This window comes from Drechmeria coniospora, chromosome 02, assembly GCF_001625195.1.
Source record: "Drechmeria coniospora strain ARSEF 6962 chromosome 02, whole genome shotgun sequence".
Taxonomy (NCBI): Eukaryota; Fungi; Ascomycota; class Sordariomycetes; order Hypocreales; family Ophiocordycipitaceae; genus Drechmeria; species Drechmeria coniospora.
In genome coordinates this window covers 6,809,673-6,823,274 of record NC_054390.1, presented here as the reverse complement: position 1 = coordinate 6,823,274, position 13,602 = coordinate 6,809,673, and the positions used below count along the sequence as shown (strand labels likewise).

The following is a 13,602-nucleotide window of genomic DNA, read 5'->3' as shown; positions in this document are numbered from 1 at the left end:
GTCGCTTGGTTCTACCTAGTTTTGGTGCTTTTTTCTTTCTTGTAACAGACTGTTGGCCAATTATTATGTTACGTACCCGTACATGTTATCTAATTCTTGCAGCAAGTGTACACCTACGTCGCCCGCATCCATAGTTGCCGGGCGTGATGTTGTTCTAATTGCATCAGGATATATAGATGCACATGTACATGTACTGTTCGGAGTAGGTATACTCGACCTAGCTTCTTGGCAAAGCCGATAATTCATGGCGCTCATAGTGCCGTTGTACTTCCTTCGTAAGGCTGTCGGGAATTGCTTCTGCCGTACGAGAGAAGTGTTTCCTACTACCTCAACGAGCATGTGCACTTGTGCTCGCACATGCAAAGCACTAATACTTACTGTACTGCACGGAGTAAGCATTGCAAGTATGCACATGACACCTAATTACTTGTACTTGTTCTTCAATGCAGTGTCGGGACATCAAGACCGGCGCAACCCCCTGCTGTTCTCGCATGGCGTAAGTACATGTGCTTGACCGTACGGATACTCGTATGTACAACTACATACTTACTCCTGCTTCCATTATGGTTAGCCGATATTATTGATTAAGTTGCAGCTGCTCCGTACAGTACTGCACAGTACGATTATCGGCCGTCCAGGTTCATGCTCTAAGATGTTATGCAAATGTCGACTCAGATGTGCGTGTACAAGTACTGTACTTGCATGTATTCTCTGCACAGGCAAGTACATGTATAGTTCACAAGCAATACTAGTAAGCATCGATCCAATCGCCTTAGTATGATACCCTGCTGTTGTGTCCGTATAATTATGTGTGCATTTTTACGTACACGGATATATACACCCACGGCTACATGTACACGGCCTTACTCGTACCTGTGCGCATACTTACAGTACCTCCGTTGCGGGAAAGCTTTATAAACCTCGAAGGACGGGAAACATTCCAGTTACAAGCACGCACACCTGCAGTTTCCTTTCCCGCCTCGTTCCCCGTCTCTTCCACGATGAAGTTCATTAACGCCATTGTTCTCGCAACTGTCGCTTGCGCCAGTGGAGGAAGCGCTCTTGTTCCTAGCACCGGCAAATCCATTGACAATTCCACCACTTTACCTGACGGGGATTCCTCACCGATATTTAACGCGATAGAGGAAATCCTGAACTCAACAGCGCTTGCCAGCACGAAATTGGACGCTACCACGAATGCCACTTACGAGGTTATTGAAGATATTGTCGACGAATTCACGTACCACGTCGATAAAAGCAGCAGCCTTAAGATTCAGCAGTCGGCCAACCTTACCGACTCGCACATTCCCAAGCTTCTTCAACTTTTGAATCACGTGGATGGAGCATCCTATAGCTTGCTGCTCGCTCTGTACAACAAGAGGGATTCCATCAATGAAAATGGGGATTGCGATTGCGTCAATACTTGGATCCGCTATTTCCGCGAGTCATATAAAATAATGGACAAGTCCATTGTTTCTAAGACGCCCGAGAAACATCGCAACCGCGTCGGACGCCAATTTTGGCGTATGTATGCCAGAATGACAAGGTTCTCCCTTGGGTTTTCACCCATGTGGGCGACCGGCTGCACGAACGTTGAAGCCCCACTCATAAGCACCGACCCGTAACCTTTCCTCCTCCTTCTAGTAGCATCTGCACTACATATACGACCTTGGGGATTGACGTCTGGAGGACATTGTTGGCGTTCATGCGGCTCCGGAAATCTGCGTCAGTCCGGGTCTGAGGGCTCTTCCCCTCCATGGCGGGAAGAAGAGGAAGAGCAGGGAGATGGAGGCGACCGATAGTGATTCCTTTTTAGAGCCAAGACTTGAATCCGTACTACCATTTTCCTACCTTATTAATAGCTACCTAGAACACTTCACCGTCCTCCTGCCAGCTCCATCGCACTGCCCTTTCCGACGGTGGTGAGCAGACGATGCATTCTGTTCGTTCTCCGTAGCATGACGGGGAATCTGCATGCCAAGTGCACGACGACCCTGGGCCATCATAAAGAGATGCCTCATTTACCTTGGCTCTATCCTTGTATCCTTGACTGAGTCTGCCTGCTTCTGCTACTGTCCCCACCTACCAACTCGGCTGCCTTTGTCATGATAGATTCATCATCATTCCAATGAATTGCCATCCACAGACCCAGCCTTGCTCCCCTCTACCTCTGCCCTCTGGGGGGCCCCTGCGTGCAGCGTCGCCTCCTTTACCTGTGCCAGCATCGCCTTTCTGTCGCAGCAAACAACAAGTAGGCCATGAATGGGCGCCGCACTGAGTGTGGGCGTACTGGATGCAATATGTTGCGACACCTTCTGCTGATGCCTGCCAGCTGGGCCTTCTATACCTGCCAGCATTGCCTTCTTCACCAGCTATGGCGCCTTCCTCTTCCTCGGTGGCCGCTGGCGCCTTCTTCACCTGCAGCGGCGCCTGCCTTAGCTGCCAGCGGTACCTTCTTCACCTGCAGCGGCGCCTGCCTTAATTGCCAGCGGCTCCTTCTTCACCTGCAGCGGCACCTGCCTTAGCTGCCAGCGGCTCCTTCTTCACCTGCCAGCGGCGCCTCCCTTCAGTGATGGGATCATGTTGCCGAGTTGAATAGAGCGGAAGGAGCCGGATTTCAGAAGCTGGCTGCCACACCTTGCAAGTCCTTCTCTGCGCCTGCCATGAATAGAGTGAAACTGCAAGGCGGCAAGAAGTCCTTGGCGGTTGCGCCTTCTCTGCCATGATCCAATGCAAGGTCTTGGACACAATGGCGCCATCGAGAGTACTTCATTCCGTGCACATTCTTTCTTCTTCTCCATTCGACGAAAACACTGTCCATCGTTTTCATCCAAACTGGCAATGCTGTCGGACGGAACGAGACGCCATGGTGCTGATTGATTCATCAGCGCGCACCACCCTGCCACGAGAGGGCAATGAAGAAAGAATGGCACTCGGCCGCGTCGTCAGCTGTTCATGGCAATGTACCTGTCAGCATACATGTACAAAATATATACAGCGCACCCATCCATCCATCCATCCATCCATCGGCCTCCCACGTCGGATGCCGAAGTGGCGGAGGCAGCACGGTCCCTTCAAGGCAGCACAGCAGCGATGGCAACATGGTGCCGGCCAGTCGAATCCAATCCCGCCAGAATCGTATGCACGGGTGCCGTGCCGTGCCGTGCCGTCAACAGCTCGCTACCACACCTGCACCTCGTCGCGTCGCATCCCCACGTTCCTATCGCTGCAGCCCCAGGGCCCCCCGCAAGACCTGCATGAACATCCAGACATCCTCGAAGCGCGTGTACAGGGGCACGGGCGCGACACGGATGACGCCCGGCTTGCGCTTGTCGCAAATCACGCCGTTCTCCTCGAGCGCCTCGGCGACGGCGTCGAGCAGGCCGTCGCGCAGCAGCACGCTCAGCTGGGTGCCCCGCTGCAGGGGGTCGGCGGGCGTAAGGATGCGGAAGAGCGGCTCCGGCCCGGACGCTTCGTCGCGCATCCGCAGCAGGAGATGCTCGGCGTAGGCGGTCAAGACGAGCGCCTTGCTGCGGAGGTCCTTCATGCGCGTCTTGGCGAAGACGGAAAGGGCACCCGACAGGCTCGCGAGGTCGATGGCGCTCGGGTTCGAGGCCTGGTAGCCGGCGGCGCCGGCCGAGGGAACAAAGAGGTTCTCCATGTTGAACCGCACGCTCTTGTCGCCGCCGTACCAGCCGGCGAGGCGGGGCCGGTACGAGGGGCGCTCGGCGCCCTGCGCCCACTCGACGGCGCCGTGCTTCTCGTGCACGAAGGCGGCGGCGATGGCGCCGGGCCCGGCGTTGATGTACTTGTAGGTGCACCAGCAGGCGAAGTCGACGTCCCAGTCGTGCAGCCGCAGCTCGACGTTGCCGGCGGCGTGGGCGAGGTCCCAGCCGACGACGATGCCGCGCGCCTTGGCGTGGGCGGTGATGGTGGCCATGTCGAAGAGCTGGCCCGAGTAGTACTGGATGCCGGGCAGCAGCAGGAGGGCCGTGTCGTCGGCGTGCTCGTCGATGGTGCGCAGGATCTTTTCTGTCGGGATGATGGAATCCTCGTCCGGCTCGATCTTGACCATGCTCTTCTCGGGGTCGAGGCCGTGCCAGACGACTTGGCTCTCGATGGCGTAGTGGTCGCTCGGGAAGGGCTTCCATTCGAGGATGATCTTGTGCCGCCGCGCGTCGGGCTTGTAGAAGCTGGCCATGAGGAGGTGCAGGTTCACCGTGAGCGTATTCATGACGACAATCTCGTGCGGCGCGGCGCCGACGAGGTCGGCCGACTTCTTAGCGCAGTCCTCGGCGAGGTCCTGCCACTGGGTCAGGGGCGAGTTGCCCATGTCGGTGAAGTGGCCGTTGACGCCGATCGAGGCCCACGTCTCGAGCTGGGCGTCGACGTGCCGGCGCACCGCCTTGGGCTGGGCGCCGAGCGAGTTGCCGACAAAGTAGAGGCACTGCTGGTCGTCGCCTTCCTTTCCGTTCGCCCGCCCGTTCGCCTGCCCGTTGACGCCGTCGACCGTCGTCGTGAGCTGGGCTGCAGATGGGGCGTTTGTCAGACGAAACATGTCACATGGCCGGGGGGGGGCGTTCGAGCTTCCATGACGGGAAGGGGTTGCGTCGGGGGTCTGGGCGGGGGCCACGTACGAGGAAGGGTACCGTCGAGTGCGCGCTTCTTCAGCGACGCCTTGGTTGGCAGGATAAACTCATCGCGGAGGTGGCGCAGTTCGTCTTGGCTGTCGAGATTCCGGGCGAAGGCGAGGGAGTCGGCATCGGGCCCGAACTCGGGAGAGGCACCGCTCCGCAGCCGGTCGACGAGGGAGGGAAGCTGCATGCTCGAGCAAGACGATGATGACGCCGACGGTGGCGATGACGATGAGGTCCGGCGAGAGCGGGGTAGGCGTGAGGACGGCGGGGACGATGCGAACGAGCGCGAGCGCGAGCTTGAGTGTGGTGGTGAGAGGGAGGAGAAGGGATGTGAGGAGGAGGACAGATATGAGGGTGAGGAGGAGGCGGGTGAGGAGGGCCGGGAGGACGAGAGAGAGGACGAGGATGAGAGTGACGATGAGAGTGACGGTGAGGGTGACGATGAGGGTGACGATGAGGGTGACGATGAGGGTGGCGATGAGGGTGGCGATGAGGGTGGCGATGAGGGTGACGATGAGAGTGACGATGAGGGTGACGATGAGAGTGGCGATGAGAGCGACCGTGAGAGCGAGGATGAGAGTGAGAGCGACCGTGAGATTGACGGTGAGCGTGACGGTGGCCGTGTCGGTGAGCGTGACGTCGAGCGTACGAATCGGTACGGAATGGGAAATGGAGTTGGCAACGGCAACGGCAACGGCAATGGGTATAAGTAACTCGGGCCCGGCGGCTGGAGATGGCGGCTTTGCAGATACCGCATCGTCGGCTTCCAAGAAACCACTTTATTATGCCTTGGACCTGGCTGCTGTTCTCGAACTAACCGGGGCCAGTAACCGATTATTCATACCAGCCGCCGGTTTGCGGGACTTGCGTGAGGAGGCAGGAGAGACGCCTGATTCCGGGGAAGGCACGGCGGGGGCGGGGTCCACGTCCACGCGGAAGGAGGGGGGGGGGAGAGCGAGATGCGGCTGCCGAGACGGCGAGGTGGGTGTCGTGAGCGGGTTGTGGGCGACTTCCGGGTCCCTCGCGGATGGCCTGCCGCTGACCTGGGCGTCGCCTTTGCGGTCGAGACTTGTCGAGACTGGAGAAGGAACCTCAGGCAGCGAGTGTTGCGAAGATCCGAACTTCCGTCATCCGCTCCCGCGCGACCCGCCACGCCGCCGCGAGCCGCTCGAGGCTTCCTCTTTTGGTGCGGCTCGCTGGGCCCTGCCGGCGGCCGGCACGCACGATTGGCAAGCAAAAGGTCAGGTGCATTGCATACGATATTGCCTGTCCACCCAGGCATTCCACCATCCGCTCCGAAGATCGGAGGGTCGGGGCGGCACTTGCACAGCGGCAATTCGTTGGTAGTCGGGTACGGCACGGAGTAGAGATGTACCCCCAAGTACTGTGCTTTACCAAAGTGAACCTCGTACAAGTACGGAGTACGTGCAGTGCAATACAGTACGTGAGCATTGCATATGCATGCACGGTGCAACGTACCGCCCATGTTCTGGATGTATACGCGACTTAAGGTGTACGGTACATCTGATCATACCTGTATCCTGCTAGGTACTTGTACTCCGTCCGTACTGTACATGCGCGGGTAAGCACTGTACGGACTACTTGCACAAAAAAACGGTCACTCTGGTACGGAGTATTATCTGTACCCACACTCAGCACGGTGTCTTTGTATTTGAATGCTGACCTAGCCACAGGACACAGTGCTTACGGCAAAATGCCGCACACCGTACAAGTACACATACAAGTGCCTGCGAAAGGCACATGCCAAAGGAACATGCAGAAAATGCGTGAAAAGGTACAAGTACATGACGCATGACGCAGCGAACCCCCGAGGGCCTCAAAGACAGCCTGCCAGCCACGGCAGCCGCAGCGCGGATGTGCTAGTCCAGGGGAACGACGGATGACGGAGCTCGCATCGTACATGGATCAGGAAGATGGAGAACAGGACGTCACACCTCCAGAATGGCGTGCTTTCCTGCCTGTCGCCAGCTGAGATTCCTTCTCGATCTCTGCCATGGATTCGTGATACCGAATAAATAGGATTGCGGTTCCATTCCCCTTCCGCACCCTCCTCGCTACATGTACGCGCACTGTGCACCGTGCTAGAAGTCGGAACACCAACGCTCGTTCGTTCGTCCTGCACCGTCACCGTTCCCATCCGCCATCTCGCCCGTTTCAAATTTCGCACCTCCTCTAATTCCCCCCCCCCCCCCTCACGGACGCTATTGGGTCGATACTCGCACAATATCCGTAGGCACCGACGTGCTTGACTCGGAGTGCCATTCTTCACGTCGTCGCCTTCGACCGGCTCACATACAGACGTGCACACTCCTTCCGCCCGCTCTCCGTCGTGTCTGCTTCGCTCGCTCGCTAGCATCTTGCTCCCAAGGGCCCTCGTCACTATCAATCCCACCGCCAGCGTCACCCTTGCCACCGTCACCCTCTTCACAATCACAATCACCACCGTCGCCCTCGTCGCCCTCGCCCTCGTCGCCGTCACTCTCATCGCCGTCACCTTCACCACCCTCACCCTCACCCTCACCTCCGCCCCTCATGTCGCCGCACGCCCTCGTCACCGCCGACAGCACCGAGAGGACCGTCGACCTCTCCAAGTTCGCCGTCACCAAAAACGCCTTTCTCCCGGACCGCAGCCCGTCGACGATCCTCTCAGATCCCTACTACGAACCCTGGGAACGTGTCGGCCAGAACTTGTCCTCCCTCATCCGCCATGGCACCATACGGGAATCCATCGCCCAGCTCCCCGTCCTCTCCACAGATCGTCTCCAGACCGAGGCCGAATGGCGGAGAGCATACACGATGCTCGCCTTCATGACGCACGCCTATGTCTGGGGCGGCGACAAACCCGAAGAGGTACGTTTGCCAGACGTTTGCCAGCGCCAAAAAAGTGAAAAAAAAAATTAAAGGGAAGAAGAAAAACTGTTGAAGAGAAAAAAAATCAACCGAGTGAAGGAAACAAAACCAGTTCGTATGGATGGCACCGCTAACGACCTGTGCCTTGTCAGGTCCTCCCACCTTCCATCACCATTCCCTTTCTCCGAATCGCCGACCACCTGGAGCTCCCTCCCGTCCTCACCTATGCCGCCGCCAACCTGTGGAACTTTTCCTGCTCCGGCCATGATTTCTCCAACCTCGAGCACCTCACCACCCTCTTCTCCTTCACCGGGACCGAGTCCGAAGCCTGGTTCCTCCTCATCAGCGTCGCCATGGAGGCCAAGGCCGCCGGCATCCTCCAGACCATGATGGCGGCCCTCGAGTCCGTCAAGGAACGTGATTACGATGCCGTCACCTTTGCCCTCAGAGAGCTGCGCGCCTGCATCGACGGTGTCAGCGCCCTTCTCGAGCGCATGTACGAGAAGTGCGACCCCATGGTCTTCTATCACCAGATCCGCCCCTTCCTCGCCGGCAGCAAGAACATGGAGGCCGCCGGTCTGCCCCGCGGCGTCTTCTACGACGAGGGCGACGGCAAGGGCGAGTGGAGGCAGCTCCGCGGCGGCAGCAACGGCCAGAGCTCGCTCATCCAGTTCTTCGACGTCATCCTCGGCGTCGAGCACCACGCCCACGGCGGTGGCAACCGCAACCCGAACGGTCACACGAACGGTCACGCAAACGGTCACGCAAATGGGCACGCAAATGGGCACACACACGGTCACACACACGGTCACACACACGGTCACACACACGGTCACACACACGACCACACAAATGCCAACGGCAACTCCGCGGCTGCGCCGAAAAGCTTTCTCACCGAGGTCCGCGACTACATGCCCGGCCCCCACCGCCGCTTCCTCGTTCATGCCGCTCGCATGGGAAGCATTCGGGAGCTCGCTCTCGTACCACCGACGACGGACGAACAGCGTCGCCTTCGGGACGCCTACTCTGCTGCCACGGACGCTCTGAGTTGCTTCCGCGACAAGCACATACAGATTGTCACCCGGTACATTATCCTGCCTTCGAAGCAGGCCTGGAACGGCCCAGGCCGACAGAACCTCGCGAGCGCTTCCTCGTCGAAGCAGGCCGCCGGCGAGCTGACCGGTACCGGCGGCACCATGCTCGTACCCTTTTTAAAAAAGACGCGGGATGAGACTTCCCAGGCCGGTCGCCTAATGCGATAGGACACCCATCCGTCTCCTTTTTTTCCCACCCATTTCCCTTTTGTCCCATTTGGGCGATTTCTTGTTGACATATTTGAGCGATTGGCCCATCGGTTCATTTGAGTGGCAAGCCTGCATAGATTATGTGATTGATCGATAGAACTTTTTAATTCAACATGTTCTTGAGGGGGAAATAGCGCCACCTCCCGTTGACCATGCACGCTCCCTGTTCGCATCCACGGGTGCTCTGAACTAATCGGCACTGCACCTCCGTCATATCATGTACGCAAATGCATGCCCGGTATGTATCTACGGTGTAACAGGGTGATTGACAAGTGAAAAGACATGACCGGACACGGCCATACGCAAGGAGGGACAATCGACGTCGCAGGCACCTGACATCACATGCCTCATGCACCAGCTGAAACTGTGTAACCGAGTTCTATATGTCTATATGCGCATTTCACACTTGAAATCAAGAGTCCCAGTCGGTCATCATCTCCCGCAATCTTGGCGATACCAAAGCCGCGTCGGGCACGCCACGTCACGAGTTGCTCCGCGTGCGCCCCAATGTCAAACTGAGCTCTGTATATCGCCGGCGAGACATCTAAAGGAATGCAAATAACGGCATCACAAACTTGTCCGTCAGCTGGGCGGCTTCGCTTTGGCGCGTTCAACCCTGAAAGGCACCCAGAAGACTGACGTTGCGATTATGATGTGTGCATGCACCCATCCGCAGTACCGGCAGCCAAACTCGCAGGTCGCACGATGTCAGGGGGCGCGACGCTCGGCAGCAGGGAGCGACTAAAAGTTGAATGCTGGTAAATTCATGAACGATTCTAACTGACACCTGGCGCCTCGCTCCCACGCACTCTTAAACACTGTTTGGTCCGTACCGCCACCGCCGGCTATTCTCCTCGACCCACCAGCGCGCAACGAAGGCGCCCTCTTCGGCCCATCTGGCCGCCTCGACGCCGTATCGCTCCTCGACGAGGCGCAGAAAGGTGGAAAATTCAAAGACTCGAACGGAATATTTCTCGGTCGGGTCCGAGTCGAGGTTCGAGAAGCGCCACTCGACGTTGTCGACGACGGGCACGACGAGACGCCATTTCCCGTTCTCGGGGCGCGCGTCGCGGACGCCGAGCATGGCCGATCCTGGGTTGATGACAGTAAACTGCCAGTCGCCGTGCGGTGCGGGTCGTCCCGACCCCGTCCGGGTGGTCTGGTTGTTGCTGCGCATCGGCCGCAGGAGAGACTGGCCTTCGTAGTTGGCGGCGAGGTCGCGGGCAGCCTCGGCGGCCGCCTTGGGCAGCGAGCCCGTCTCCCGCAGCAGGTCGAGGATCGTTGGCAGCACCTGCAACGAGGAGACGGCCCCGTCGACGTCGACGAGCGGCAGCTTGGGGTGCGACAGCACCAGCGGAACGTGGTTGCTGCCGACGTTGGGGTTGTAGTACGACGCGAGCACGTCATTCTCCGGGATCGACAGGCCGTGGTCTCCAACGAGCACGACGAGCGTCTCGTTGGCGACGCCTTCGGCGTCCAGAATGGACAGGACTCGGTCGAGCCAGCGATCGTCGTAGCCTATGGCGTTGACGTAGTGCGACAGGTCGTCGAGCCCGTTCGAGAGCGGCACGTACTCCTCGTCGGCCGGCATCGCGTACGGGTGGTGGCTCGTGCTCGTCACGTGCGTCATGAAGACGCGCTCGTCGTTCTTCCGGGCCGACGCGAACGCGTCCCGGATGTACTTGTCGAGGACGACTTCGGACATGCCAAAGTAGTTGATGTCCGGCTCGTGCACGGTGCCGAACTTGGCCGAGCTGCTCTTGAGATACTCCCTGCCGATGACGTTTTCGTCGGCAAAGCCAATGTCGGAGACGAGTCGGTCGAGACCGTCGTACTTGAGGACGACGGACTGGAGAAAGGACGAGCGCCACTTGTACGAGGTGAAGGCGTCCGGGTCGCCGTCGTGGTCGACGGCGTTGAAGGCGTCGAGAAGCTGAGGCAGGCACGGCTGGTAGAAGTGGTGGTTGGATTCGCGATTGAAGTCGGCGACGAGGGGCGAGAGGCCGCAGAGCAGGCCGGCGATGCTCTTGAGGGTGTAGGTCGCCGTCGTGTAGGCGTCGTTGCAGTTCAAGCCGCCTCGGCGCCTCGGCTCGGCGTGGGCGAAGCCGTCGGCGTAGTCGCCGGTGAGGTAGTTGGCGGTGGGCGTCAGCGTCTGCAGCCTTCGCTGGGCCGCCTCCGGCAGCGTCTTGTTCTCGAACGAGGACGCGAAGCGGTTCCATATGAGCCCGTCCTTCTTGATGGGGAAGAGGTCCTTGCGGGTGCTCTCGAGCATGACGATCATGACGTGTCGGATGGGCGCTTCGCGGAGCTTGCCGCGCAGGGGCTCCAGCAGATCGTCGTCGAGGTTCGACGCCTTGAGAGGGTCGGCGGCGGCGCTGTAGTGCTTCCTGCCGGCGTACCAGTCCTCGAAGCCGGCGAGAGCGGGGCCGGGCGGCAGCCAGGGCAGGCGGACGGGATCGGCAAGGGCCGTGCGGTCGTCCCAGGCGCGGTCGATGCCGGAGCCGTAGGTTGGGACGAGCTTGTCGAGGTTCGGCGACGAATTTTTGAAGTCGACAAAGGGAAGGAGCGCCGGCGTCCACGACATGAAGGTCATGGAGCTCTCATGGGGGCGGAGGGCGAAGAGGACGACATGAGCGAGCATGGCGACAGCGGCCAGCAGGTGCGCAAACAGCCGGAAGAGGGATCTCCAGGGGCAGCGGGACAGGGTGGCGGCAGACCAGCCGGCCGGCTGCGACGACGACGGCTTACCGCCATCCTCGACGTCGTGCTGCGGAATCTCGGAGTATCGACCGGCACGGGGCCACAGGATTCGGTTGGCGTTGACGAAAGGCCAGGCGACGACGTGGGCAGCGTAACCGACGAGGGCAAAGGTCAGGTCCTGCGCGGCCCAAGCGACGGCGACGAAGAGGCAGAGCACCAGGGCGAGGGTCAGGCTGCCGCTTAGCAGCAGGGCGCGCGACGAGGCATCGCCGGCGACGGTGATGTTGCGCCAGTGGATCTCGTTGCCGGCGACGGCGAAGAAGGCCACCTGGATGGCGCCGAGAGCGGCGACGTAGGCGATGACGACGGCGGCCAGGGTCGTGGCGAGGAGCTGCAGCAGGACGGGCGCCGAGGCGAGGAGAGAGGCGTCAAGCAGCAGGCGTAGGATGACGAGCAGGGCCGTGTCCTGGGCGAAGAAGCTGTAACCCCATTGCAGCAGGTGAACGGTCGACAGGGAGGAGAGGTGAGCGTAGATGTGGACGATCTTGGCGCCGATGACGGCGACGGCGGCCAAAGAAAAGACGAATCGTCTGTTGGAGAATCGAGAGGCGACGGCGGCGACGATGCGGCGGACGAGGAGGCCGCGGGAGGCGCTAGCATCAAACTTTTCCGAGGTGTTCATTGTCCTAGGCGGATAGGATGCGATGACTCCTCATGACCTCGCCGCAGAACCGTCGTGAGGCAATGGCGGTGGGGGCGGGACGAGTGGCGGCGAGAACGGCGAGGACGGCGGGGACGGCGGGGACGGCGAGGACGGCGAGGACGGCGAGGACGGCGAGGACGGCGAGGACGGCGAGGACGGCGAGGACGGCGAGGACGGCGAGAGCTCGGAGGGAGTCGGGGAGGAGTGGAGGAGGGGGGTTAAGGAAATGGAGGAGTTGAGGAGGAGGAGGAGTTGAGAAGGAGTAGGCGTTGAGGAGGAGGAAGAGTTGAGGAGGAGGAGTTGAGGAGGAGGAGGCAGAAGGGGGAGTGAGGGAGAGGAGGAGGAGAGAGTATAGAGGAAGGAAGTGAATAATCTGCACAGAATGTGTAATTGCAAGTAATATGGACGCGAGTACGGACGGAACGAAGGAGACGAGAGGAAAGAGCCAAACGAAGGGTCTTCAGCCGACTGCCGTCGCACTCGACAGGCACCGACACCATCATGCACGCCGCAAGTACAACTACTTGGGTGTACAAGCAGAGGTACTTGACATCCCCTTCCAACGGGGCAGCGAGGCCTGCATGTACCCATCCGTAGGCCGGTTCGAATACGAGTACTCCGTACTCTCTCTGTGAGAAATACTTGCCAGCCCCTTTGTCGCCGTCGTACAAGTCGGCGTACAGCGTACGGAGTACAGCGGGTGCAAGTACAAATACTTGCCGACATGAAATGCTACTAGGATGTGCAGCATGTACACTTTCTGCACAACAGCGCGGTTGGACAAGTACAACTACGGAGGGGCTGTCACTCAATTTGAGGTCGCCCCATGCGCATGTACAAGTACTGCTACTTGATACACCTGCTGTCAGCAAGTACAGCAAGCCCAGCCAAGTACATGTATGTACTTGTACTGCTACTTGATACACCTGCCGTCAGTAGGTACAGCAAGCTCACATGCATGTACATGTACACGTATTACTTGGACTTGGACATGTACAGTACTCACCTTGTATGTACGGAGTACAGCGTCTAAATACACCTGCAAGTACTCCGTACTCCTTGTTGCACTTGTACCTAAGTAGGTAGTTACTTCCGGAGCCACACTCCATGTAAGTATACGGGCAGCGCACAGAGACGCACAGCCAATGTGATGGATGTTGTGCGAGTAATTGTTGGTAGGTACAGCGCACCGCACGAGTAATACCTTGCGTACAAATACTTGCATGCAGTGTTGATGCTCCGTACTAAGTATTACTTGTGCTCGTGCACCTACTTACAGCAAGTACAGTACTGTCCTGGTAAGTGTGCATGTAAGTACTTACTTACCCACTTGCAAGTACTTCATGGTACAACTACAGTGCTTGCAGTACATGTTGGTTGTACTTGC

The 13,602-nt window shown here is 58.9% G+C and overlaps 5 protein-coding genes across 5 annotated transcripts; 3 read left to right on the top strand and 2 right to left on the bottom strand.

The window, feature by feature from the left end:
- Positions 1-1,001: 1,001 nt before the first annotated feature.
- On the top strand, positions 1,002-1,625 carry DCS_04989 (uncharacterized protein; the record flags this gene model as incomplete). The annotated part of the gene is made up of 1 exon (XM_040802295.1): positions 1,002-1,625. The coding sequence occupies one exon, from the start codon at positions 1,002-1,004 to the stop codon at positions 1,623-1,625; it is 624 nt and encodes a 207-aa protein (XP_040657328.1).
- Positions 1,626-3,220: 1,595 nt separating this feature from the next.
- Positions 3,221-4,558, bottom strand: DCS_04988 (kynureninase; the record flags this gene model as incomplete). The annotated part of the gene is made up of 1 exon (XM_040802294.1): positions 3,221-4,558. The coding sequence occupies one exon, from the start codon at positions 4,556-4,558 to the stop codon at positions 3,221-3,223; it is 1,338 nt and encodes a 445-aa protein (XP_040657327.1).
- A 264-nt stretch (positions 4,559-4,822) lies between these two features.
- On the top strand, positions 4,823-5,350 carry DCS_04987 (uncharacterized protein; the record flags this gene model as incomplete). The annotated part of the gene is made up of 1 exon (XM_040802293.1): positions 4,823-5,350. One exon carries the CDS (start codon positions 4,823-4,825, stop codon positions 5,348-5,350), a length of 528 nt encoding a protein of 175 aa, XP_040657326.1.
- Positions 5,351-7,190: 1,840 nt separating this feature from the next.
- Positions 7,191-8,770, top strand: DCS_04986 (indoleamine 2,3-dioxygenase pyrrole 2,3-dioxygenase; the record flags this gene model as incomplete). Its single annotated transcript, XM_040802292.1, has 2 exons — positions 7,191-7,508; positions 7,661-8,770. 2 exons carry the CDS (start codon positions 7,191-7,193, stop codon positions 8,768-8,770), a joined length of 1,428 nt encoding a protein of 475 aa, XP_040657325.1.
- An 853-nt stretch (positions 8,771-9,623) lies between these two features.
- Positions 9,624-12,715, bottom strand: DCS_04985 (sulfatase; the record flags this gene model as incomplete). The annotated part of the gene is made up of 3 exons (XM_040802291.1): positions 9,624-12,176; positions 12,232-12,588; positions 12,635-12,715. The coding sequence occupies 3 exons, from the start codon at positions 12,713-12,715 to the stop codon at positions 9,624-9,626; spliced, it is 2,991 nt and encodes a 996-aa protein (XP_040657324.1).
- Positions 12,716-13,602: the final 887 nt, after the last annotated feature.